This window comes from Cydia splendana, chromosome 14, assembly GCF_910591565.1.
Source record: "Cydia splendana chromosome 14, ilCydSple1.2, whole genome shotgun sequence".
Classification (NCBI taxonomy): Eukaryota; Metazoa; Arthropoda; class Insecta; order Lepidoptera; family Tortricidae; genus Cydia; species Cydia splendana.
Genome location: NC_085973.1, coordinates 14,237,625 through 14,265,287, shown reverse-complemented (window position 1 = coordinate 14,265,287; position 27,663 = coordinate 14,237,625). Strand labels below are relative to the sequence as shown.

Genomic DNA, 27,663 nt, shown 5'->3' with positions numbered 1-27,663 from the left:
ATGGCGCTCGAGGAGGCAAGTAATTGGGTCAAACAGATCACTGTGTTATGTCTTTTCTGTAGACATACACAAGAGTTAAGGGCTATAAAGGTTAATTTTCTTATTTAACCCTTATCCACGTGAAAAGGTCCTCCTTTTATTTAAAGAACTATGATAAAATCATTACTTACATGCCCACAAGCTGTTAACTATTGCCCACAGGAGAGAAAACTAGCGTGTTATCGCGAACAGCACATTTTTCTCTACTGTGGGCAATAGTTAACAGCTTGTGGGCATGTAAGCAATGATTTTATCATAGTTCTCTAAATAAAAGGAGGACCTTTTCACGTGGATAAGGGTTAAATAAGAAAATTAACCTATATAGCCCTTAACTCTTGTGTATGTCTACAGGAAAGACATAACACAGTGATCTGTTTGACCCAATTATTAAACGTGGAAACGGATGGTAATCGTTAATCGGCGTGACGAAGGGTCCATTCTTCACACCAGCTTCTAACGGCGTCCGTTGCGGACGGAATTAAATCTGTTTTAGATTTACAGGTTTCGGCCTTGACCATTTGTAATGGTTTTATCAGATAAGACGATGGTTCTTTTGTATGACGTCGGCATACAACTAGCTTATAGGACGTTGATGGATTCTTGGTGTTGCCTATGATTAGTGATGTGACACTGTCGAAAATAATGGTTTGTGTTTTGTAGTCATAATTTCATAGAAGTTTGACGTTTGAAACTTGCACTTGCACTGCGTGTGCTATCGAAATCGTTGCAGACTTGTCTTGGTCTAACTCTAGAAACGTTTTTTGTGGAAATGTTCGCGAACGGGCACGGTATCCGCAATTAACGGTAGTAAGGGATAGGTAGGTAAGGGCCGGTACAGACTGACTGCAACCCGACTGCAACTTGTACGACAACTCCACGCCGACGTTGCAGTTGGCGTGCAGTTCCCATACAAATTGCAGTAGGGTTGCAGTACGTCTGTATCGGTGCTAAGAGAAGGTAGTAATATATTTACAGGAACCTATTCGAAATTGATAATAAATATTGACACAGATTACTAGATTCTTCTGACGTCTTATTTAAACTTTTCGTAATGTTCATATAAAATATTTGCAGTAAACTGACACTAAATTTTTTTTTATCAAAATACTCATGGTAATTAAATTGTACCTAACTCCTGGCTTTCACCGGGGTTCTAAAAACGAATTGTAGTAACTTGAACATCTCGCCACAAAACGCTACGCTACCTACACTACGACTTCAACCTCACAAACCACGACGGCACGTGGTTGAACAATCACGGCAATCGTTGTAGACATTGATTCCATTCCTCACCCTGTCATTATCCCTTCGTGTTTTGACCTCCGCCTCCGTGTATTCCCAAAGCTTAGCAGTCGAACGTTTAGGCAACCATGCGTAACGTTTTGGTCTCCGATAATTTGCTTACGCTTTGGATTGGTAAATTCACCATTTCTCAAATAACTAAATTATGCATCTTGTAAACGCAAATCACATTATTATGGTCAGTGATATTGCAATTTAAATAATGTTTAATGTGAGTTAGAAGTTTGTGTTTGATATACATATCTATTGATTTGACAGTGTGATGTCGAAGAACTTTCTACACTTGCAACGGTGTGCTATTTAAGTATTTGAATTCGGCTGTACATCTCGACACGTAATTTCAATTACAAGTAGTTTGTCATAGACACAAAGTGCCACTTGCACCATTCCACTAACCCGGGGTTAACCGGTTAAACCGGGAGTTACCATGGTTACCAGTACAATTTGACACTGGGTTAACGGTTTAATCGCTTAACCCCAGGTTGGTGCAAGTGGCCCTAGCGTATTAGTCAAAGAGCGAACATAAACTGGTTCAAACTGCATACGTGGTTCGCCTGCGGCTGGAACTACCTTGCAATTACCCAGAAGCTCCGATATTGAACCTAACCGAATTCTTGGCAATTTCTTTGGATACTATATAAAAGGAATCTTGATCCTCGTACCCTAAAGTCCATTTCTGAATATTACACAAACGTAGAAAATCAAACAGGGTAAAATCAGTAAAGTACGACACCTAAATGAAAGCCTACGTAAACGCTCTTATAACTTTAAGAATAGTGTAGATTTTTGCCCAACCCAGATTGACTTAATCCACAAGCTTTCTTCTTCGTCTACTAATAAAATAATAACACTGACATGATTGTAGGATGTGTACGTTAACTTATCAATGAGTGTACAGTGGTACACCGTAATGTAGGTATTTTGCTGAACTGTATTTGAAGCAGTATTTGTTGTTCCAGGTGGCTCGTGTTATGCAGTGTACTTCTAATCATTAGAGTGAGTATCTTAACGTTTACCCGGTACGTGGGTATACCTAAATGAATCCAGTGAATTAAGACGAAACAGGAGCTGAGTTTTAAATATTTTAGGTAAATATACCCGTCTCGCTAACGGAAGCGGCACCTAAAAGTAGTGCGATAAGGACAAGGCGAAAAATCCTGCGTAAAAATCTCAAAAATCGAGGTTTCGTACTCCTCTGTTTCCTCCTCCAAAACTTAACCAATCGTAACCAAATTTGGAAATCTAAATGATTATGAAATTATCTGTGTCGGACCGTTTTGCTTTTTTGGCTAATTGATATCAGTTTTGAATGCCACGCCTCTCATTGCGGCATAGTCAATTAGGCCATTTTGGCCATTTTTGAAGGGCTCTAGCGCCTTAAAAAACAAAAATATCAAAAAAAGCAAAACGGTCCGACACAGATATTGACAATATTAATCTGTGTTGAAAAAATCATTGCTCTAGCTTCAAAAACCACGGAGGAAAACGAGGAGTACGTTTGTATGGAGAAATGACCACTCCCGTTGGCTCTTAAAACAAAACTTGTCCCAAAGTTTCAACCTATTTAGACAGTAAAAGTTGATAATTCTGGACTTTTAATCTCACAATATGTTATTTAATTGGCCCTGTTTTTGAGTTGAGAAAGGACACCGGCACCCCAGATCAGGAAGCTTTTTACGATGCACGTGTAAATTCTAAAATAGTGTCAAAATTCCAAGGAAAAGTCGTAATTTGGTGTGTTGAAAAGTTTTCCTCTGCTGGACGTCGCTCCCGATTGCAATCTGTTTAGCCCCTAGAAAAAGTGTATTACTTAACACGTTTTTATACCTACAGCAAGCTGAATGCGCGGTTCCCCACGAAGATTCCTCGGAGGCATCGACGGAGATCTCCGTGGTGTCTGTCAGCTCATCCAGCTCCACCGAAGTACACGAAGGGTCCGGGGATGACCCTCCCGAGCCATCAATTACGTCTGTCGCAAAGGTACGTGCTTATATCCCTCGACGGAGCCCTGTTTGAATTATGTCAGCCCTTTCAGATCATGGGGTTGGCCGGTCGAAGTATTTTACACATGGAGCCAACATAGTGCCTAAGCAACTTGCCACTCGTTTACGCTCCGGAGCGAACTAAACATAACTGTCTGTAGCACTAATATGGAAGAGTAATAGAGAAAGATAATACGCTACGGAGCGTAAACGATTGGCACGTTGGCTAGGCACCCTGTCAATCTTACGAACAGTATCAAATTCTCATGTTTTTATTGGGATTGTACGTCCTGTTTCTAGTTTTGTTATATGAGATTTGGCTTAAAAGGCTAGTTAAGCCAAATCTCATATAACAAAACTAGAGATAGGTAAAACCTATGCTGGCGCCACCTATAAAAACCTTTGACGGTTGCCAACATCATTGAACGATTCTGAGAACTCAGCCTCTATTGTTACGCTCGATATAATTACGTCAAAGAGGCGTTAACTTGTATCTCGTGTGTTCGCATATTTACTGCAAAAATGGGTATATCAGGCCCTCGAGAGCGTACCACTAACAACGTTCTTCTCGAGCAGAGACTGCAAATTTCGGCAAAAAAGACAATGAAAAATTGTAAAGGGTGAATTCTAGCGTTAGCGTTAGCGTCTAATTTCTACTAAATAATTAGGTACTAATTCCAAATTGAGTCAATATCTAAAGCTAATAAATATCTAAATAAAATAAATACATTTGTGTTTTCATCTTTTTCAGAATGAGACGAGAGAAGCGCTCAAGACGGATGGTAGCGAACAAGACCCTGTAAGTTCATATTTACCTTTCATATACTTTGGGATAACCTACACAGATTGACCTAGTTCCAAACTAAGCAAAGCTTGTTCTATGAGTACTAGGCGACGATATACATAATTATAGGTAAAATGTATGAACCTCTCATCCGATCGGTCGTCATGTTTATTAGAATTTAGGTTTGCTGAGTGCAATGCGAAATGAATGTTTTTAGATGTATCCTTTATTTGTTTTATTTGAGCGAATAAAGCAGTTCTTACAATTATAAAACAATAACCTGTATAAATACGTGTACTTGTGTTTGTTACAAGTTACTGTTCATGTAACAGGCTTAGATAGTGTCTGTCGTATATAAATCGCGATAAATATTCTTCCCGTACCAGCCCCGCAAGTAACGAATACTAAACAATGAGTGTGCCGTACTATGCACTCTTTCATAGTGTTTAATGGTCCCACAAATCTCTATTGTTATGTAGCTCAATGTCAAACTCGGATTACGAAAGTCATCTGTACCATGACCGTCCTATTGAGCAGGCGCCGAGTTAATTAGTGCGATGTGGTGCATCTTCAGCTGTCGTTTAAGAAAGTTTTCATACCTGCTTTATTACACCTCTGTGTTACCTACTAGATATGGAATTAAATAAGCAATATTTGTACGTATGGACATTGTACGTATCTTACAAATTAATGGTACGTATCTTAAAATCAGGTTGGTGAGAAATCGATTTAGCTGTTTTATTTTTGAAAAAGAGCATTTTTCCATGTTGTCTTGCAGAATGGTTTTGGTTCTTAGCTTAAATCATGGTATTAGAAGAAAGCATAGAACTTGTGACAACTTTGTTTCGGCTAAACAAAAGTCTGTGCCCAGGCATTTTTTTTGATAACAATGGAAAATCTTAGGTAGATTGATGTTATGTATAGGTATGGTATGTGTGTTGGTACCCATGGTTCTATTCGAAAACACGAAAGTTCGAAGCACTCAAAAAATCAACAACAACATCTTTACGAGTTCCAGCTGACGCATATAAACAAAATGGGGTTAAAAAGAACGTAAACCGTAAAAAGCTCCATGGCCTTACTCTCACTTAATCACAAAAAAAGTTTTAACTAAACCGATTTGAGGGCGCCAAGTGTCGATCAAAATACGCTTTGTCATCGGTAAATGTCTATCTATCCAGGGAAACAGGTGAAAGGCGTTTCATTAACGCCAATTGGTTTCCATTTGTTCAACGTCCACAGAATAATTGACAAGCTATTTGGCAATTTGTGACGACCAGTCCACATCAAAGCCAGCAAATTAGATACAAAGATACAATACTAGCGCCCCTTTGAATACTCGTTTTTTCGCACTTCGGGTACACGATGCGTTTTTGTTTTTTTATTAGAAAGTGAGTCTGTAAAGCGATGATCTAGCTCCATTGTTAAGTGATGCATGGGTTGTAATCTGGTGATAAGTGCGACGGGCTGTGGAAACAGTGTCAGCTTATTAATTGATTTAATAAGCCAAAGAACTCTTGTAAGAAAGCTCGGATAATAAAACACCCACGATTATCCTATCTACCCCCTAATAAAAGACTCTGTTCTCACATTACATTCTAACTAATCAGATTTGCAATTAAACAAAAAGTATGATTATCAATTGTTAACTTACAGTTATCTAAACACAACACCATCATTTTAATCTTTATCTATTTGGTTGCCATAATTAGCTACTTATCCTATTTCCCACTTATCAGTGCGTTATTCCGGAACCGTTAAATTATCTCTTCCAAGACCCAAATTAGTTATTTACTTTGAAAGGCTTGTTATGGTATCAATGTTTTTAAAAAAAGAAAAAGAAGCATCCGGAGATAGAAATGGCATTGGAATGAAATACGAGTAAATACCCGACATCGTAAATTTTATAGCAATTTCGGTGCAGTGGAGTGGTGTTAACGGAATCGGTATAAACAATTATCTATACCAATTCCGTTAACATCACTCCGTTGCACCAAAAATGCTATAAAATTTACGATGTCTGATAAATACAGATCTGTGTCCTAAATAAAGGACTTTGGAAAGCAGAGTACGCACAGACAGTAGGTATACTCCCGGTAGACCTCATTGCAGCTTTAGCAAACCGACCCCGGCTTAAAAGGAAGAGAGGATCTTAACAATTAAAAATTGCAAATTCGTTCCAGTAGCGATACCCCAATGAGATAAGCTGGCGATATTGTACCCACACGGGCCTTGCACAAGTGCCCAGTTGCCTGTAGTTAGTAGGCCTGGGTTAAGCAACGTGCCCTGAGCCCCTGACCAACTCACGCGTAAAACTTTTGTGAGGATCCAGTGAGTTTACGAGATTTGGAAACGTAATTATAGGTAACGCAGGTTTTCAATTTGATGGTAATGGAAATCTGCTCAATTGGGATGTTTATGTAAGTTCTTTCATCATCTTTTTACAAGACCATGCATCTGTACAGCGTTGGAATAATTTTGATTTTGGAATAAATTTCGAATGTCGTGTATTTCCAAAAATCACCTACAATTTCGATAGATGACAACCACAATTCACTAGGTATATAATTGCAAAAACATGGTTAAACAAAAATTAACCTTATTTTGGTACTAACTAGGTTCACTATGGCTCTAAAGTTGTGATAGTAATTTTCGAGTTTTAATTATCACCTGACGATTTCATCATAAAGTTCGACCAAGCTAAGTTGGCAGCGATTTTGATAGACCAGACCGTGCAAGTGTTATTTAAACGTCATGCTTTCATAGAAGTTTGACGATTAAAATAACCCTTGCACTATCTGGGCTATCAAAATGGTTGCCAACTTAGATTATTGGTATAAGTCTAACTATCTAGTTCCATTTTCGTAATTATCCGACATTCTGAAGTGATTCGGAATTACTCAACTAAATAAACCTTATTCTCGAAAAACGTGGTCGTCAGACAGGTAAAAGGGTTAAATATTCTTAATCTCAGAACATCTCAAGACATTACTAATGAAATATGATACAGGTGGAAAATACTTCAAATACCGTAAGCTGACACCATCGAGATAATGCAAATATAGTGTATGTAAATGAATAATCTAGATGCCACACATTTCCCATACAATTAGCAATCTAGATGGACAGACAGACAATACAAGATCGAATAACATAGACACGCTGTGAATCGTGGTTCATTGTCAATGTGTATTTAGTAGTAGTCACAGACTCCTAAGGCATGACTTGAATATCTAGCCCACATAATGTGAAGTGAAATACTTATGTCCTATCATATTCATCTTCCCCGCGTTATCCCGGCATTTTGCTACGGCTCATGGGAGCCGGGGGTCCGCTTTACAACTATACCCAAGAATTGACATAGGCACTAGTTAGGGTTCCGTACTCAAAGGGTAAAACGGGACCCTATTACTAAGACTCCGCTGTCCGTCCGTCCGTCCATCTGTCACCAGGCTGTATCTCACAAACCGTGATAGCTGGACAGTTGAAATTTTCACAAATGATGTATTTCTGTTGCCGCTATAACAACAAATACTAAAAACAGAATAAAATAAAGATTTAAGTGGGGCTCCCATACAACAAACGTGATTTTTGACCGAAGTTAAGCAACGTCGGGCGGGGTCAGTACTTGGATGAGCGACCGGTTTTTTTTGCCGTTTTTTGCATTATGGTACGGAACCCTTCGTGCGCGAGTCCGACTCGCACTTGCCCGGTTTTTTTTTACGAAAGCGACTGCCATCTGACCTTCCAACCCAGAGGGGAACTAAGCCTTATTGGATTAGTCCGGTTTCCTCACGATGTTTTCCTTCACCGAAAAGCGACTGGTAAATATCAAATGATAAATCGTACATATTATAGGTCTTTATACCCATTACGGAACAATGGTGCTCCGGAAATTTGGGAAGGAGTGCGCGAAGCCGAAGCCAACACGTAGAGGGTGTTTTGACACTGTTATGAAATGTTAGGTGTACACCGAGCGGAGGCTGCCCTTGCCCGTGTTATGGTACACACGCCACACGCAGAGACCGCACCCGCCAGGATTATTTAGAGTTAATGGAATCTAAAATGAACTAAGCTATTGGGTGTTAGCAATTGTAGGTATGTCCTATATTATTATTATATGACAGATAGTTCTAGTGCTCATCACCGTCCCAGTACTTACATGTTGTTTTCAAAAAGTCATTGTCCATAGAGATGACAGGTAGGTAGAGGAGCATTAGGGGGTATATTAGTACGTCGAGCACTAGAATGTTTATCTCAGTAAAGGCTCTAAACCACGCTCCTATCTAAATTAGTACGGAATACCCAAGTGTAATCGCGAGTTGTGAATGCTCCATCTAGTAGTTGAGGTGATCTGGCGGTCTAGCATAAGTTGTGTTCTCGCGCGCGAGTCTATACTTGAAGTCGCGCTACGCAACGCAACTCATGCTAGCAGGTCTGCTGTGAACCTGTGAAGTACCTACGTGGGAGATACCCATCTGACGCGCCAGCGTGCGTGGTGGCTGTTATGTGACTTACATCGTCATCGTGAACCGTATGTCCCACATGCGATAACGAGGGTTGGTTTTTGGACTATTGTGAATAACAAAGTTTATTCTTATTTTCTTTAAGTGAAAACTATTTCCCTCGACGTAAATAAAAGAGGAATGTTATTAGTATAACATGTGTGTTCTATGTATTTGTGTTTGTCTGTGGCATCGTAAGTTTGTCTCATACGAACTGTAATAGGTTAGGTGGTATTGAGAAGTACCTATGAAACTTTGAAGTGTGTTTTTTTATGTAAAATATGAGTTTGACCCGAAATAACAAAACACGTGTCCATTATTTTTTCATGTTCTCCAACATATAATTAAACCAGTAATTAACTAGCAATTTGCTTGAACAAAAGTCTCTACAAAAGTGAGACGGTTCAGGTCACTTTTTAGTACCTACTTCGGACGGTTTCTCTCAATAGGTATTGTGAGTTTGGACAGATAAAAAAATACGTGTCTGTTATTTTTAAACGTTAAACAACTCTATAACGTACATAAAAATAAATTAAATCGGAGCCGGACAGTTGGGTACCTTTCCTGGTTAGTTCTGCATGCACCTAAATGTATGTGCCTTTCGTTAGCCATACCTAGGTGTAGACCTAATGTGGTGCCAAAAATTTGTTTCGTTTGCCATGTTAAGAAATGTAGGTGCAATAAAAACCTATCGGCACGCATTTAACATCTACTTTTTTATTCCAAATACTCTTATTGGGTTATTTGTATTCTTTATTTATTTTCCATCTTAGGCTGTTATACACAAAAATACTAATACTTATAAGGAAGATATCATCGATGCTATACCGTTAAAATTACTAATTTGAGAAGGTTAAATGCAGCTATATTTATCTTTGAATGTCCCGACTCATACCTTATAAAGCATTTGTTTTCTCCACAATATAATTTTCCATTGCATTAAGTAATTGAAAGCTTACGGAACTGTGTTAGCAGTTCGATGGTCATTATTTTATTTCCATTTGCACTAAAGTGACAAAACGTTGAACGGTAAGTAGTATGCAACGGAGCGTTCTGTCGTCGTCTTTTTGGACCAATTTTATGGAGTGGAGTGACAATGCGTCTGAGGTAGTTTGTATAGTGCATAAAATACAGCTTTTACACTTAGCGCGCTAAACGTTGCGAATTTCTTTTTCGCACGTGTATCGTACAACGATTTACAGTAGATACATATGGTCCTTTAAACTTTTGACATGTGACACGAAAAGTGCTGTTTCACGCACTAGTGCGGGTAAGTAGGACTATATATGTACTGCAAAAGATCTTACTTCATGCAGCCGGCCTATTATGGATCCCCCTTATCCACGTGATAAAATAACTGTCATTTGTTAGCACCGCGAGATAGAAAGTGACGGATACCATTTTATCACGCTGTCACGTAGACAAGAACGACCATCATATCCGTGCGGTGTATACTAAAGGACAAAGGCCTATATTGCTCCCGCGCGTGTTATGAATTTGTAGTAATATAGTCAAGTTTGTTTGATCAAAGTCTACATTATTGCATTAGCAATGCTCAATTGGTCATTCATAAAAAATAAAATAGACGTAGGCAGTCAAGCAATAAAAAACGCATTTCAACGTACCTTTCCCCGAATAAGCAAAAAATCAAAAGCCCAGTCATAATGTCCACAGTCAGCGAAACCACTGGCATTAATGGTACAGTGCCAGTGCCCCAGTTGCCATAATGCGTGCCTGCGCCGGCGCCGCCGTGCGAACCGCCCTGGCACACTTACTGACTTTTAGGACTTTTTGTACTAATCGTGACGGCTATGGTAATGCAGTTCTATAGACAAATAGATAACCGTTTTAGAGTTAAAATCAAAATTGCAAACGATTTGATCGTCGAACGATTCGACCGATTGTTGATTTTTTATTTTAAAATCAAGAATTGGGTTAAGGTTGGTAATTGAAGATATAAAATCACGACAATGGACAGATTGTTTTTTATGCTCGTTTTGCATATTTTTTAAAACATAATGCGAATTGAATGCTGGTAATGACACTTCATAATTCAGTATGTTACATACGTTTTACAAAACCTGTGCATTAAGCCTTTGCTAACTAGTTAATGTTATTACCTAATTCGATTGCGTTGTCGATACATATAAGTACTTATTTAATTTTGAAGTTTTATTTTTGTACTTATAGTTATTAGTCTTCGTTTAATTGTGCCGTTATCAAGGTCGCGTAGTACGTTCAACCTGCCAGTTATTTTGGAGCGGAGCCGAGCGAATGAGATGCACTGAAAGGAATTTTGAATCTATATATCAAATTGAGTTAAAAATATTAACTTTGCATGCAATTAAGTTATGTTTGTATGGCCGGCGCGTTTATGTCCTTTGCTGTTGTGAGTAAAACATCCAAAACTTGGCGGACAGCTAGTTTAATATTATATGCCACTATATACTACTAATGTTGATTATGCTGCTGCCAAACATATTTCATTTTTGTATCGTAAATAGATGATCAAAATTGTCCTATAATTAATTTATATTAATACCAAAATTAAATTTATCGACCATAAATTATAAATCTAATCTACTTAGATATATCGACTTTGGTACAGACGTTAATTTAAAAATCGGTTTAACTCTACCACCAACAACTATATTCCAGCAGCTAACCTTACTAAGCCATGATTTGCTTCTCGAGTGTTTAGGTCCACCAGATGTTCGGTCATTCATCACCTGTTTTCCCAATCAACGGTTCTAATTGAAATATTCAGGACCCCTATTCGACAAGCGAAGTTTGACGTATCGTGGTATCATAAGTTCTCGAATACGTACAATGTCAAAATTTGACATAAGCAATCCACAGTTAGGTGACAACCAAACCAAATTTAACCACCCCGAGTTCAGAGTTGAGTTTTGGTTGTACCAAATGATATTATCCACAGTTGATCGGATCAACACTTGATAGAATCAACATGCAATAAAATCAACTGTTGATTTTACATGGATGCGAAATCTGACAGTTGTAGGTACATGTAGAATTTGGACCCAGTTATTCATTCATTCTTAAGTTAACCTACACTAAGTTGAAACCAGGCGAAGGTTCACCAAAAGTCGTCCGCGGAAGGAGGTGGTTACGCGCGTCATATCTCATGGCTATCTGATGTTTCGCAAGGCTCGCATCCGCACCGGCATTTTGTTGGTCTAATCTTGATAACATGTCATAATTAGTGTTAGTTACCGAGGGCTGGAAGGTTAGAAGGTGTTTAAAGAGTTCTTTAAGTAGGTAATTGCTGTTGCTAGGCTATGACATCTATTTGTGTGTCTGTCTGTGGCACCGTAGCTTTTAAACGGGTGAACCGATTTGGATGCGGTTTCTTTTATTAAAAGATAGTTTTCTAGCGGTAGTTATTTTTTATCAAAATATTTGTGGCTATTAATTTTAAGCATCAAGTTTTAGAGTGTTATTACATACCCCGCACCAACTATGCTTCTCTGTTTGGCCTACAGGTTGACTGGTAGAGAATGCCGTGTAGCATTAAATTAAGTATATTTTTTCTGCGCAATAAACTTTAAATAAAAATAAATGTTTATTTATTTATTTGTTCCGCTAGACGCTGCATGCTGTAAAATCCTTCGTAACGTCAATTACAACAATTAAATTCAATATTTTACAAAACATGCAAAAGACTTCGCTATTATTTTGAGTGTCCACATTAAGGGAATTTTTATTAATTACATTTACAGTTATTATTCAATTTCTGAAAGTTTATAATTACATTGTATCCTAAATTGAAATTCGCAATTTCGCGTCAAATGTAACGTCAGTTACGGTGGAATGTACCCTCACTCATAATACGAAGTCAAATGTGTATAATTACGTTGTATAGTTATTATCCAAAATTATGTTTCTAAGTCCTGGAAAACATTTTTACGGTTCTAAAATAAAGTATTTTTAATAAACGATATAACATTGCAAATTAGGACTGAAGACGCATTTCACAAGCCGCACATTAATTTAGAACATGCAGCTTACAAAATATGATCTTTACCTACAATTGAGAGCAACTAATTTACAACAAGCATATGAATAAAATCTGCTTGTTCTTCAACCAGGTGGTGTTCCTATCGGAGAAGAACAGCTACATACCAGTAAGCATCAAGCCCCGCTCTCCCCCCGCGGATACTACATGGCGGGAACCTCCGGCGTGGGAGCGCGAATATCGTCGTCATCGGACCAACGGCAGTAGAGTACAATGTAAGTTTTGCAAGCAAGTCTATCTAATTGAGATTATAAATGGAATAGGTATGAAAAAAAAACTTAGCAAGTTCGTTTGAATTGTAGCTTTGGATATTTTAATGTACCTACTCGTAAAGCCAGGGATAGACTAGGGACAAAACAATTGTCCCACGATACCTGTTGCCAGCGACGTCGGGTGAAGTGCCGCGACGTTTGCCAGACTTCGCTAGACAAGTACATGTCGGGCGACATTGCGCACCTCACATAATTATGATGTGTCGTGAGACAATTATTCCTAGTCTACCCTGGCTTAAAAGTCGATTTATGAATGTAATATAAGTAGATATACCTATTATCTTCAGAAAGCGATTTTTTACACACAATAAAATGGCCAGTCTTAAATTAGCTATCAATGCCGTCTGTTTTTCTAGACTTATAATTCTTACAAATATTTTTTTTTCCTAGCCTATTTGAGAGTCCCACTGCTGGGCAAAGGCCTGTCCCCTTAATTTCCACGACTCCCGATTTGGTGTTTCCTCCTGCCAGTTGTTCAGGAAGCTGTCCAGGTCATCCCGCCATCTCCGTTTGGACAAATAACAATTACCTGACCTTAAATACCAATATCATTTACTTCACACCTCGACCTTCCCTAACAATATTACCTCTATTATGCTAAATTCAGTCATTCTAGAGATTACCTTTGACAGTTCCGACCGCTACTGGACACGGTATGAATGTTCATTCAAACTTCTTGTGAAACAGCTTTACCATATTAATTATGAAGCATACATTACGATTTCAATCTTTATGTCTGGGAGGTAAGGACTTGAATCAACGCATACAGAAACTGGTAGTCTAACAAATTTAATAAACTTATGAATCAAGCAGTTATAAACTTTCTGTCATTGTGATACAAACTACTAGGTATGTCTTATATAAATTGGTGGTGTGTGGAGATCTGGAGATAGTATCGATGTTAGCGCGTGCCGCGAGCGCTTGTGCAAGTCTTTGTTTGTTTTTATACCGCTTTATTGAGCCATTCATTCAGGGATAGGACTTTTATATATCTCTCTTCTTTGTCGTATCCTCATGGCTGAGGGACGTGACGAATGTGGACACTTTTCACCAGCGCTCTCCAAGCCGCTCTGTCTTGGGCCCAGTGCATGCTAGCCTGGTATGTGGCGTTTGTCTCTGACGTTATTCGGTCCGCCCAACGCGTGGCCATACGTCCACCCCTACGCTTCCTTGCCATGCGGCCAGTAATAAGGAGCTTTTCCAGGCTATCTGGCCCTGTCCTGCTCAGATGGCCGAAGAAACCAAGTACACGTTGGGAGCAAACAGTGGAGAGCCTCGTTCTAATGTTCTTTTATATATAGACTATATGTAATTAGCGGAAGCTAGTGTGAAGAAATACTCGATGCTTTTTAGACCGTACTAGTTTAAAGTCAAGGAATCCTGATTTAACTGAGTACATATATGCACAGCAAGTATATCACGGTTGACTGATAAACAGACATCGTAAATTTTATAGCATTTTTGGTGCAGCGGAGTGGTGTTAATGGAATTGGTATAGATAATTCTAACTGAAATGGTAAACATATTTAATTACACAAACGGGTCTACCGCGATATAATTTCATTGTTTTTACCTTTAATTCCGACGTTTCAGCTGAGTTGCACCAGCTGTGGTCACGGAAAGACTCCTAGCGCAAAGACGTGCTGAAATGGTAAATTAAAGTTAATATTAACGTAATTAACGCTAATTAATCATTAGGGTTGAAATTGTTTATACCAATTCCGTTAACACCACTCCGCTGCACTGAAAATGCTATAAAATGTACGATGTATGCTGATAAAATAAAGATCGCAAAGAACCGTTGTATGAAGGCCAAGACCGCTCGTTGGGGACATCCTTGGGGGATGCCTAAGTACCTATACAATACATGGCCAAAAGGCCTGGCGCCTTTGGTTTGGTAATTTATAATTGTAGGCCTTATAGGCCGGAAAAGTTGACATTTATGCCACAGTAGCGTGTGCTGTGATTGATTTCAGCCGAGTCCCCCCACCAAACTCTTGGCACATAATTTTTACCCAAACTTTATTCAATCCTTAATAAACATACATTTAATAATAAAATAATTTGAAGGGATTAACCACGATATGTCTAATTAAAATTATTTTATTTAAATTGGTACCGACTAATCGCAATACCAATAAAAATAGTCTTTGCCTAAGTTGTGAATAAGTAAGTAGTTGTGCCAAGTAGATGTGATTATCGTGACCAATTTCATATTCAAACGTCTCAACGATTGACCCGATTATTTGCCCAACAGTTCCAATATTGCAAACTGACTCTTGTTTTATTTCACAGATATCGAAGCAGAGTGCCAAGACGATTTCATGAAGATTAGAGTGGGCTTCAACGGGTCATTTGCAGGCCTGGTTTATTCAGCAGGTAAACTATATAAACACTACACAATATAAAACATAATTATTCTTCTAGAAACAGTAAGCCCTAGTAAGGTAAGGTGGGGTAAGACTATCACCGGGATAAGACTATTACTTGTATGGAATCCATACTGTTTGTCTTGCCCCGAAGGAAATATGTTACTCTTTACCGCACCTTACGGTGTATATGTAGATTCTAATATAGCTAAAAGTACCTACACATACTAACCATAAATGTGAGTCTGATGGTTACTTGAAATAAATGATATTTAAGTATTTTTATTTTTTATTTTTTTTTATATTAAAAAAATACACACATAGGTACAATAGTACAATACGTAGACTACATTCACATATACCGTTTTTTTTAGTTATTTTTTAGTAGTTATTTATTTTTACATTTCATTACTTTTATTTTTAAATTTATTGTATTTTAATTTTAAAATTATGTAATGGGTCTATTGCCTGAATAAAGAAATATTCATTCATTCGTTCATATAGCATCAAGTAAATAAAGCCTTAACTCTTACAGCCACTTGTTTAGATTAAGATATAGGTCACCAGAAAATAATGAACATTCTGACAAGCCCATGTTCCTCATTAAACCGCATATCCAGTTACTGTCCTACTTGATATGACGTACTAACTAGTGTCTCTGTCTCTACATTGTCTGCTGTAGCAATTCCAAACGTTCACAAAGCAAAAGCCTTTCAAAATCCCGGTCTACCCAGTTTGAGTAAGATCTTAAGATTTGTAGCAGAATAAGCGCTGTAAAAGAGAGCACGTATACTGGTCTCCCTAAATGTTTGTATTGCCAGCGCTCGGTAAGCATTGATAGTGCATGGCCAGATCAGATTGTGGACGTCTGGGTGTTCTGAGCTGATTGTAGATAGGGCTCGTGTTGAGCTTAAGGGGTTAAAAGTTAAGGGTAAGGTAGTTGTAAATGCAACTAATTATGACGGCGTAATGACGTTAATGTTACCTTGGTGATAATGTAGGTTAGTTAGTCAGTTTTACTAAGCGAATTCGGCAAATTGAAAATTGAAATGAATACGAGATAGTGCTACTCTAGCCACTCTAGCTCCTTCACGAAACCTATCAGGGTTTGCAGGTTGTAAATTAAGTTTTATATCATTTCACCTTTTGGCAGAATACCTACAGTCAGCAGCAGAAGTTGCTAAGCGGGCGAGGTGGTCAAAATTACCTTGATACGCTCTTATTCTCTTAACAATAAAGTCGCGTCAAGATAATTTTGAGCACCTGGCCCGCTTAGCAACATCTGCTGCTGACTGTATAGATCTAGATGATGAGAATGTTGCGGGTAAAATGTTTGTTAGTGGCTAGTCCTAGGACTCTTCTAAGATTTATCTACACGCCAAAAACATTTTTAAAAACCAGCGGTACCTGTAACAGCCCTGAGTTCCGTAGGACTAGTCATACCGATTTTGAGATAAACCACATTGTCTAGGAGTCGTGAGACGCGTGAGTGTTTTTTCTCATAACCGTTACCGCAGAGCCTGAATAAAAGCTGTATAAAGCGATTACGCAGCAATTAAAACAATTCGCGGTTTCGCGATGAGCGGGAAAGGCCAACTTGAGGCTGAATACTGTCGCCTAGGAATAATGCCGTGATTTTGCGTATCCATAAAAAAAAGTTTAAATTTTCTTCGTTGATATTTAATAGAGAAATAATGTTTCATGATAGTTGCCATAAATAAAAAAAAAACTTTACTTGATTTGGTTGGTCAACATTAGATAAAGTTAAAACTATTTCTATACACGATCCATAAGCATTTTCATCGAAGTTTCACTTAGAAAATATTTAAGTACGTTGAAAGAAGATTAAATACGTATCTACAGGTCTGAAAATCGACTTCTAAGTTTTACAGAAGTACGAGTGTTTTTAAAGAAAACCGTTAGGTAAGCAAGACTAGAGTAGCATTACTACAGATTGTCTTATGTACATATTAGTAGAAAGATAAACTGAATAAAGGTTCTGAATAAATATCACCACTAATAAAAAGTTACACATCTATCTAAGCCGTGCATGCAGTTGTATCTCAAGTTCGCGATCCATTTTAAATAGACCGCGGCATAAGGCGTTCAAAGCAACATTGTAGCCGGGAATTCGCCTGCGGTTTCGTTTACTTTCGCTGTCAGAACACCTTTTATTGCCCGATTCGAACTTTAAGATAAGTCAATTAATACATCTAGAAACGATATGTATTAGATGTGTCAATGTCAAAAGTGACGTATTTGTTTGAAGAAACGTCTCATTTGACACTGACATATCTAATCCATATCGTTTCTAGATCTATTAATTGACGTATCTTAAAGTTAGAATCGGGCCGTGGAGTCTCTTGCAGTTTACAATTTAATATACCTAGTGATTATTTCTCACAGTATCTTAAAAGATGAAGCAGAATAATAAAACATATTCTACTACATCCTCACAAAATCACAGAGGCTGTAATGTAAGTGTAGATGACGTGATGTCGGCGCTGATTGGCTCCTGACTCCCGATGATGTGATACATATATGTACGGTAGGCTGCGTAAGTTGCTTTGGGTACGTTCACTACATAAGTGGCATCGACACTATTGTACATTGTATTGGGTCCTTACCTATGAAATTGGCGTTTTTGTTCATAGATATAAGTCTGATCCTAGTTTTTTTTTTTTTTACAAAAGTACATACACAATTACAATAAAACTACAATATGATTTCGCCAAACTGCTTGACAGCAATTAATTGTTATTTTTTATTGTTAAGTGTTCAGAATTAAGCCTTGAAAATAGGTCTTTTCATGTGCTGTCGGTTCGAGTATTAAAATTACTTATATTTTTCTAATGGTACCAATTTTCAAGAAATGGAGATATTGAAAACATACCTTAAAGGTGTCAAAAATTACTGGAAAAATTTTGTTTGGTTTGAATTAGCCATCAAAAAAATATCCGCAAAATTAATTGTATGGAAATTCGTGTTTCGTTGAAATTCTCCGAACAAAACGCCAATTTCATAGGTAATGACCTAATATATAAGAATGTTGCCACCCTTGACGTCCATAAAAATTAAATATAGATTATATCTAGATGGTCAAGCAAATATTGCCAGTAGAAAAAGGCGCGAAATTAAAATTTTCTATGAGACGATATCCCTTCGCGTCTACATTTTTCAAACTTGCCGCCTTTTTCTACTGACAAGATCTGCTTGACCAACTTTAAGTAAATAGGTCAGACTCTTATGCTCTTACTGGTCCGTGGTTTGTTTTCGGTACGTATACCTATAGCAATTCGCACTCATAATTATTTGAATATGTGGTTTAGCATATCAGAGTAGACCTACGTTGATCTACATTTTCTATCGGTGATCTAATCTCAAAAAAATAATTACTAATTCAAAAATACTCGTACGTCAGTCTGGTAATTTGGTTAAATAAAATGAATGGCTAAACGGAGTAAACGGTAAAAAAAATGGATAGATACTTAGCCTAAATAGCTAGAATATTTAGGATCAATTGAACCTTTTAAAACACTTACGCGTTCGACCAAAACGACCTAGAGTAAAACTTAGGTCTAACCGCAACTTAATGGTACTTAATTTTAAAATTGCTTGTCGGTTTATCGAAATTGTTGGCCTATTTGCCTACTTACATAAAGCTATCCACTCCGGCAGTTACCAATTTGCAGTCGGTTTAAAATGACACAGTGACCACAGACCATGACAATTACCCATTGTTTTTTTGGTGGATTGAGTGTGTTACTGTAGGTAACATACGAGTGAGATATATGGATTAAATGTAATAGAATAAATAGATTTGGTTCAGCTTAAATCCACGAAGTGCTTGAATACCTAAGTAGAGTTTTTAAATTACTTTTATTAGTGTAATAACTGTGTACAGTCAGCAGCAGAAGTTGCTAAGCGGGAGAGGTATTCAAATTGATCTTGACGGAAAAAGAAATAAAGTTGTTTCTTTTTTTGCTAGGACGAAAAGATTCGCATGCGAGCACTTCATTCCCGCAGCTCGGCCTTCGGCCTCGTGTGCTTGGGAAATCGTAAGGGACGCTCTGGGCCTTCGGCCCTACGCGGAGTTCGGCCTTCGGCCTTCGCTGCCGCTTCGCTTATTAAAACACTTGGGAGGGTTGGTTTTGCTTCGGGGCTCAAGCGGGAAGTTGGAGCTTAAACACGACCCAATAGTAAAAGTGTCTTGACAAGCTCGCGTCGTTTATTGTTAAGGGAATAAGAGCGTGTCAAGGTAATTTTGAACATCTCGCCCGCTTAGCAACTTCTGCTGCTGATACCTGTATCTATTTTCTAAGCAAACATTAAAATTACATTTTCAACTGTCAATGTGCCAATTTGACGCTTTTAGGCATGGATTTAAATTTAATACATCTAAATACAAGTTAAATTTAATACATTGAAATAGATGTCGATTTAAGAATTCCTCTGTAATGTGAGTATACCGCATCGCGGCGTGTGGTTTGTCTAAGCGAGCGGTCGGCCACCAGCGGCCCGCGGGCCGCATGCGGCCCGCGAACCTCTCACTTGCGGCCCGCGAGCCTCCCTGGCTATTTTGTATGTAACATTGACAAATGACAATGTCTGATAAAGTCATAAATATTAACAAAGTGCGGCCCGCGTCCACTTCATTAACTACTATGTGGCCCTTGGCTGCTAAAAGGTTGCCGACCGCTGGTCTAAGCTATCAAAAGTTGTTTGGTTTGGTAGGTATACTTGGTCAAGCAGATCTTGTCAGTAGAAAAAGGCGGCAAATTTGAAAAATGTAGGCGCGAAGGGATATCGTCCCATAGAAACTTTGAATTTAGCGCCTTTTTTTACTGACAAGATTTGCTTGACCAGCTTTAATAGTTAAACGAATCTCTGAACGTACAGCCTGGCAAAAAAGAGTAGAAATTAAAAAGTGGCAACACTGTAGTGTCGTCCCGTTCTCTTATATATATTGATTTGAAAGGGACGACACTACAGTGTTGTCACTTTTTAATTTCTACTCTTTTTTGCCAGGCTGTAGAATTATTATTTTGTTATATCGAATTCGGCGCCTTGGAGCCCTAATATAATTTAATATATCTTTACAGTTGTAGATTTCCCATGCCACTGACGTCCGATAACCCGACTATCGGTATTTTATGATTTCGTTCCCAGGCCGGACGACCCGATAGTCGGGTTCGTTGTACTACAGCTTTTTATGACTATATTTTTGTTGCCTGGCTCGGATGTTTAGTTTGGCTGGGTGGCAATGAATGTGTTAAATATCAATTCCTCATCCGGTTGTGTTTATCAGGATACTCGTACGACCCAGACTGCATGTACATCAACGGGTCTGGACGCGACTACTACGAGTTCTACATCCAGCTGAATCGCTGCGGCACTTTGGGACGGAACAGCCAGCATGACGACTCGAGGAAACATCCCACTGTAAGTTGCTTTGAGGTTCTAGTACATAAACCTATTATATGTCTAAAATCGTTTGCTCGAAGATTGGTTGTGCCATAGCTATACTCTGTATCTTTAGGTAAGTATTTAAATAAAAGTAAACAAACAATTTGTAAATTTTCGGGTAGTTATAACATTTATTGGTTAACCAACAAAATACGAAACCGCCTGGATTTGTCACTGAACGACCTGACTTTAAATTACATTATTTGATCGTGTACTGTTTTCGTCTACTGGCTTAAGGAGTCATTTGAGGGTAGATTTTGTTTACTTTTATTTAAATACCTAAAGATACAGAGTATAGAGCAGAAAAAATCGTTTTAAAAATTGCAAAAAAATTAGAGGAAAATTAGGATTCATTCGTGGACAGAAAGTGAGAACGATCAACGAGTGCAGTACATGTGCATGTAGTTAGAAAATATTAGACCGTGAATGCTAGTTTCCACTATGAGAGCAGGGTTAATACGCCTGTTTAAGCCAAAGTAACTTTACTTTAACTTAATTAACTATATATTTTTGGATAGGCGTGTTCTAGATCGTATCAAGATGATGGTTGATGACGTTGGCTGAAGTATTGCTTAACAATGCATTTATAAATTTGTTATTTTAAAACAACACCTGTCTATGTATTGACGTTGAATATTATATCGGGATGATTGTAGGAACCGATTTCTAGGTAGGTAGGTACTTAGAATTACTTAGGCAATTTTCCGCTACTTAATCTATGTTGTTAAAGCCGGACATGTCGAAAATTGCTGTAAATTAAGTAGGTAATAAGTAATAAGTATGGGACCTACATGTTACAATTTTTAATTATATACCTAATCCGGTAACACTAATTAGACTAAACACACGCTTGTCCAATGTCAACTAGTCAAAATGACTAGTGTTACCACCACTTCTAGCTTTGTAGCCACTTTTAACTTGTAGCTTTCTTCTTTTTCTTCTTTTTCGTCGCTCCCTCATGGCTGAGGATCGTGACTTCTTCTTCTTCTTCTTCGTCGTTCCCTCATGGCTGAGGATCGTGACCAACAACTATGTCCCTCCATTTAACGCGATCAAGGGCTATGTCGGTTGCCGTCTGCATGGAACCACATGCTTGTCTAATGGAATCCGACCATCTTGCAGGGGCTCTTCCTCTAGCGCGCTTGCCTTCAACTTGCCCCAGTATGATGTCACGTTCGAGGCTGTGGTGTAGCTTTATATGGCATTATTTATAGGTAAATGCGCTACAAGCCTCAATTTAGCTATTAATCGTTTGTTTTATTCTGTAATTTTGACTTATGTATTCAATGTATTTGTAAGAAAGGGATAAAACATTGGTAAATTAACAAATTCAGACTAAGGGGAATGGAGTCCATGTATCTAGAAGTTAACACGTATGTTTAACTCTTACAGAAGAACCTGATGTGGAACACGATCACGGTGCAGTACAACCCGCTGATCGAGGAGGAGCTGGATGAGCACTTCAAGGTCACCTGCGAGTACGGATACGACTTCTGGAAGACCGTCACCTTCCCCTTCTTGGACGTTGAGTAAGTTATCATTGTAACTAAATGCCTGATGTGGAATACATCAACCCGCGCTGATCGAGGAGTTAGATGAGCACTTCAAGGTCGGATACGACTTCTGGAAGACCGTCATCTTCCCCTTCTTGGACGTTGAGTAAGTTTTCATTGTAACTCAATACCTGATGTGGAACACATCATCCCGCTTATCGAGGAGTTAGATGAGTACTTCAAGGTCACCTTCGAGTACGGATACGACTTCTGGAAGACCGTCACCTTTTCTTCTTGGACGTTGAGTGAGTTTTGATTCGTTTGCGTTTCTTAATTTTAACGGGTAATTTTTAAAAGTTAATAAGCATAATTAGGCGAACATTTTCAGAACGAAATTTCTCACCGACCAATAGGTTCTAGTGTGAGGATTATTGACCTGCTAAAGGCGGATCTATATCAGAAGCCCTAAAGTTTTTTCTCCTATTTTTGCATTTCCTAATATTGTTTCCATAATGATCAGTTGTCCTAACACTCGTATACCCTAATTTTGGTTTCCCTATTATCGAATGGCCGATTTTTTTTTGTCCTAATACGTTTTTCCCTAATGGCACTTTCCATATTGAGTAATTTATCCTAATGTTATGTAGCATAATTCTTTTTTTTGCCTAATTATTGTTAGGCCTAAAAATTATATATCCTAACCATCATGTTACCTAATTTTACTTATCCTATCGTTGCTTGACCAAACACTCGTATGAGAAAAGGGAAATGAAATATAAATACAACAATGTTTTGTTTACGATGATTATAGAGTGGCGACAGGCAACCCGGTGGTATTTACCTTACAACCGCCGGAGTGCTACATGGAGATCCGTGCTGGCTACGGGGCGAGCGGAGCCCGCGTGTCGGGTCCCGTGCGGGTTGGAGACCCGCTGACGTTGCTCATCTACATGAGGAGCACTTACGGTCAGTTCATACTGTTCATAGCGTAGACAAGTAGAGTTACCTTATTGACAGGACACCTGATGTAACTCACACAACAGAACGAGGTTAAGCAGCGAGGTTGCTCAGTGGTCAGCGCATTATGAGCCTATTAGTGACGTAGGCTATAAAAGTTATAACCGATAGAGTGCTACACGGAGATTCGTGCGGGCTGCGGCGCTAGCAGCGCGTGCGTATAGCCCCCTCCAGACTATGCGCGTGAATCGCGGGCGAAGCCGCGAATGCGAGTGTGGAGTCGATTTCGCTGTCTGCGTAAATCGACTCCACACTCGCGTTCGCGGCTTCGCGCCGTGATTCGCGCACGAGTGTGGAGGAGGCTTATCAGGTCCCGTTCGGGTTGGGCATCCCATCACGGTGCTAACCTACATGGGGAGCTCTTACGGTCAGTTCATAGTCAGACAAGTAGGTGGAGTTACTAGGTAGTAGACTTAGTTCTTCTGGCCAACGCATGCATTTACGGTCTGTTTATTTAAACGTAGGTATTAATTTTTAAGATTATGCTAGACGTTATCAACTAGTTCAGTGCGCGGCCGTAGTCAGTGCCTTTCTTTCCTGTCCAATCTACATGTTCCTCTAATACGGTGGTTCTTAACCGGTAGTCCCCGGACCACAGATGGTCTCTGAAAGTACTTGAAGTTGTCCTCGAACTTAAACAGAACAAACCTGTGTTGAATTTAATCATCATTCATAGGTATTTACTTCCTAGTTAGTGGTCTATGACCAAAAAAACTGAGTGACCCTTTATCATAATCAATGAAAAAAACAAAAAAATACGTTCATATAAATAGTTGTACTGGAACTATGAAATAACAATTTGCTGAAAGCGGTTGGATGAGAAAGCTCTTTGTTTCGAGCAGTATTATACTTATAGCACTGGTGTAACGCTACATTAATAGCGTGAAATTTTACAATGGGTTAGTAATAGATTTAAACATGCACCGCTAAGGGCACTGGATTTAACGGCATCATCCAAATCCGGCATCGTCGCGTGCCAAACGTGCGTGCAATCGAAAGAACCCTGATACGATCTCGAACAATATCAATGCCGTTAATTTAATAACTAACGTTTGCTGGGCTGAGAGTGAACTTTAATGTACCTACATAATTATTTTTACGTAGACCAGGGATGTTGCGAATATTCGCATCCGCAACCGCGGAACTTCCGCATTAGGTATTTTCAACATCCGCATCCGCATAAAATCGATGCGGAGCTTATGCGGATGCGGGTGTCGAACAAGTCGGTACAGGAACGTCTTAGTGGCGGCGTAGAGCTAGGTAATTTCGTCATTACCTATAACGAAATCGTCTAGATCCAGAAAAGTCGGCCAAGTTACTCTTTATTAAATATAACGCACCTATATTCTTGCACAAATACTAAACGTTTCGTTTTTTAAATAACAATACTAAAAATGTAAAATTTTACGTTTTTTAAGTACCGAATCATGACATCCGCATCCGCGGACGTGAGCCTTTAAATATCCGCATTCGCATCCGCGTCCGCGGATGTCAAATCTGCATCCGCAACATCCCTGATATAGACACATAATAACACAAAGCATCAAAATAACTGTGTTCGCATAACTGGGTCAAAAACAAAACTGTGTTCGCGTCTTTCCTGTAGACATACACAAGAGTTAAGGACTATTAAGGTTAATTTTCTTATTTAACCCTTATCCACGTGAAAAGGTCCTCCTTTTATTTAGAGAACTATGATAAAATCATTACTTACATGCCCACAAGCTGTTAACTATTGCCCACAGGAGAGAAAACTAGCGTGTTCGCGCGAACTGTACATTTTTCTCTCCTGTGGGCAATAGTTAACAGCTTGTGGGCATGTGGGTAAGTAATGATTTTATCACAGTTCTCTGAATAAAAGGAGGACCTTTTCACGTGGATAAGGGTTAAATAAGAAAATTAACCTTTATATCCCTTAACTCTTGTGTATGTCTACAGGAAAGACGCGAACACAGTTTTGTTTTTGACCCAACTATGCAAAGTGGGGTAAGACTATCACTTGTATGGAATCCTCATTCTGTTTGTCTTGCCCCGAGCAAAATAAACTATGGCAGTCTTACCCTTACCCCACCTATCTTGTTGCATTTTCGTCTATTTACAAATTTTTATATAGTTTTTCCAACTCGTCGGTCTCCACCGACCGTCTATTATGGATATCATCATCCCATCATGGAAAAATCTAAAATCGTTTTCTACCTCTATCTCGTTCTCTATTTTCGAGCGACAGAGGCAGATAACTTATTCCATTTGATGATTTTGGCCGCAGCCCCTCAAGATCTTTGTCGACCGATCGACTTTTAACTTCAACTTGAATTTCACGATGTCAACAGACAATTTATAACATACCACACCCGAAGGGTTATTTTATGATTAAACAAATTTTGTACTTATTTGTGTTGCAGACGGGTTCGACATCGTTGTGAACGATTGCTTCGCACATAATGGGGCTACGAAACGTATTCAACTTATTGACGAGCATGGGTAAGTTATTCATTCGAAAAACTCTAAAGAACTTAGGGGGCCTACCGCGAACCACGTTCGACGTGTTGCCTTCCTGTCACACTTGTAAATTCGTTCGTAGGTGTGACAGGGAGGTAACACGTCGAACGTAGTTCGCGGTAGGCCCTCAGTTTCTAATTTTTCTGTCTCGGAAAAATAGCAGCGGAGTTATTTTTTTTGTCTAAGTCTAGCAATGTTGGCCCAGGTGGGATTTATACTTAATCTATGTAAGATATAAGTGTTTATATACTCGTACTTTTATTATATATATCGTCGACAAGTGCCCACAACACAAGGTTTATTGAGTCCATAGGCTACGGTGACCGTTTACCATCAGGCGGGCCGTATGCTTGTTTGCCACAGGCTTAGTATAATAAAACTAGGTCGAGCCTTGTACAATTGTCCAATAATATTTATTTATATCTGATCGTTGATTCCAGGTGCCCAGTGGACGACAAGCTGATCTCTCGCTTCCGCGGTTCGTGGTCCGAGGCGGGCGTGTTCGAGACGCAAGTGTTCGCGTACATGAAGACATTCCGGTTCACCGGCTCCCCTGCCTTGTACATCGAGTGCGACGTGCGGATGTGCCACGGGAGATGCCCGGTAAGAAAAGTGATACTCTGTTGGGAACATTCTGCCTCGTTTCATCGGCTTTTGGTCCGAGGTGTTCGAGACGCAAGTGCTCGCTTACACGAAGACATTTGATTCACCGCCTCCCCCTGCCTTGTACTAAAGGAGATTTTCTAAAGAACACGTCACATGCTACAATTTGTTTTATATTTGGAAAGCATTGCCTAAAAGTCCTACTTAGATCACTGCAAAATCACCACTAAAATCGGATAATTGTTAAGACACTACGATGAGACAAAAACATTTTTCCACACACTGGTAGGTACTGCTAAAGTTTTTTGTCTAATTTTTCTATATTGTCTTGTTTCAGTCTCAACCATGTCACTGGCGCAACATGAAATCGGTGCGTCGGCGCTCAGTAGAACCTCTCGCACCGCCGCAGTTATCTGAGAATATCTCGCTGTTCCAGTCACTCCGCGTACTGCAGGAGGGAGAGGAGGATAGCGAACTCGCCGCCCGCAGTGGTTAGTAGATTACTACCTTATATTATAGGTACCTACTATCGTGGTAAATAGCAAGTTCAAAGGAATATATTCCTTAGCATATATGCTTCCTCAAATGCGAAATCACCATGGTTTTCTTAACCCTAACAGTATGAAGCTATTTCAACAAGGAGATATAATTTTTAAAGGATCGTCACAAGGGGACACGGAAATCTTAGAAAACTACCGAATCTGATAACTGACACGGAAATCTTAGAAAACGACCGAATCTGATAACTGGCCAATTTCATTTTAACTGGCGCGACTTAAGTTCTAACCGTCACATCCTGACAAAATCAGTTGTCAGTTTTGTGACGATTGCTAACCAGCCGTTCATGGTACCTACACAGTTAGTTAAGTGAAAATTCCGAAATAACCCTGCTGAGGTTCGTCCCTGTATCAGTCAACACAAAACTTAAACATATATAATTCAATAAAATATTTTCTTTTCAGGTCCAGTGGAAGGCCAGACGTGTCTAAAAACCTCCGCATTATCAGCCATGCTGGTCTCATGCGGCGTCCTCATCGCAGCCCTAGTGGGTGCCCTGCTGGTAGCCGCTCGAGGTTGGAGGAGACGAGAAACGCGTACCCCGCACCACGCTTATGTTCCACATAAGGGGAGGATAAAGTAAATCTTTATGCTAGATTACTTAGGTTACATAATTATAATCAAAATAGGCAACAATCTAAGCATGGCCTTCCGGTTGACAATATTTGAGGCAGTTCTGTATCCCTGGTGTAAATTTCATTCGATAACGTGACGGTACGCATTTGCGGTAAGTGTCAT

At 39.1% G+C, this 27,663-nt stretch overlaps 1 protein-coding gene across 1 annotated transcript; it reads left to right on the top strand.

The window, feature by feature from the left end:
* LOC134796954 (cuticlin-3) lies at window positions 1–27,519 on the top strand. The gene is made up of 12 exons (XM_063769148.1): window positions 1–19; window positions 3,131–3,321; window positions 4,075–4,122; window positions 12,722–12,863; window positions 15,216–15,299; window positions 20,598–20,731; window positions 22,148–22,284; window positions 23,060–23,214; window positions 25,668–25,746; window positions 26,205–26,367; window positions 26,705–26,858; window positions 27,330–27,519. The coding sequence occupies exons 1-12, from the start codon at window positions 1–3 to the stop codon at window positions 27,506–27,508; spliced, it is 1,485 nt and encodes a 494-aa protein (XP_063625218.1). The 3' UTR covers window positions 27,509–27,519.
* Window positions 27,520–27,663: the final 144 nt, after the last annotated feature.

Bases quoted from the DNA above. Each gene is read 5' to 3' on its own strand.
- LOC134796954 (XM_063769148.1), top strand. The intron at 20,732-22,147 runs GTAAGTTGCTTT...TAACTCTTACAG, and splicing joins ACTCGAGGAAACATCCCACT to AAGAACCTGATGTGGAACAC. The intron at 23,215-25,667 runs GTCAGTTCATAC...TTTGTGTTGCAG, and splicing joins CTACATGAGGAGCACTTACG to ACGGGTTCGACATCGTTGTG.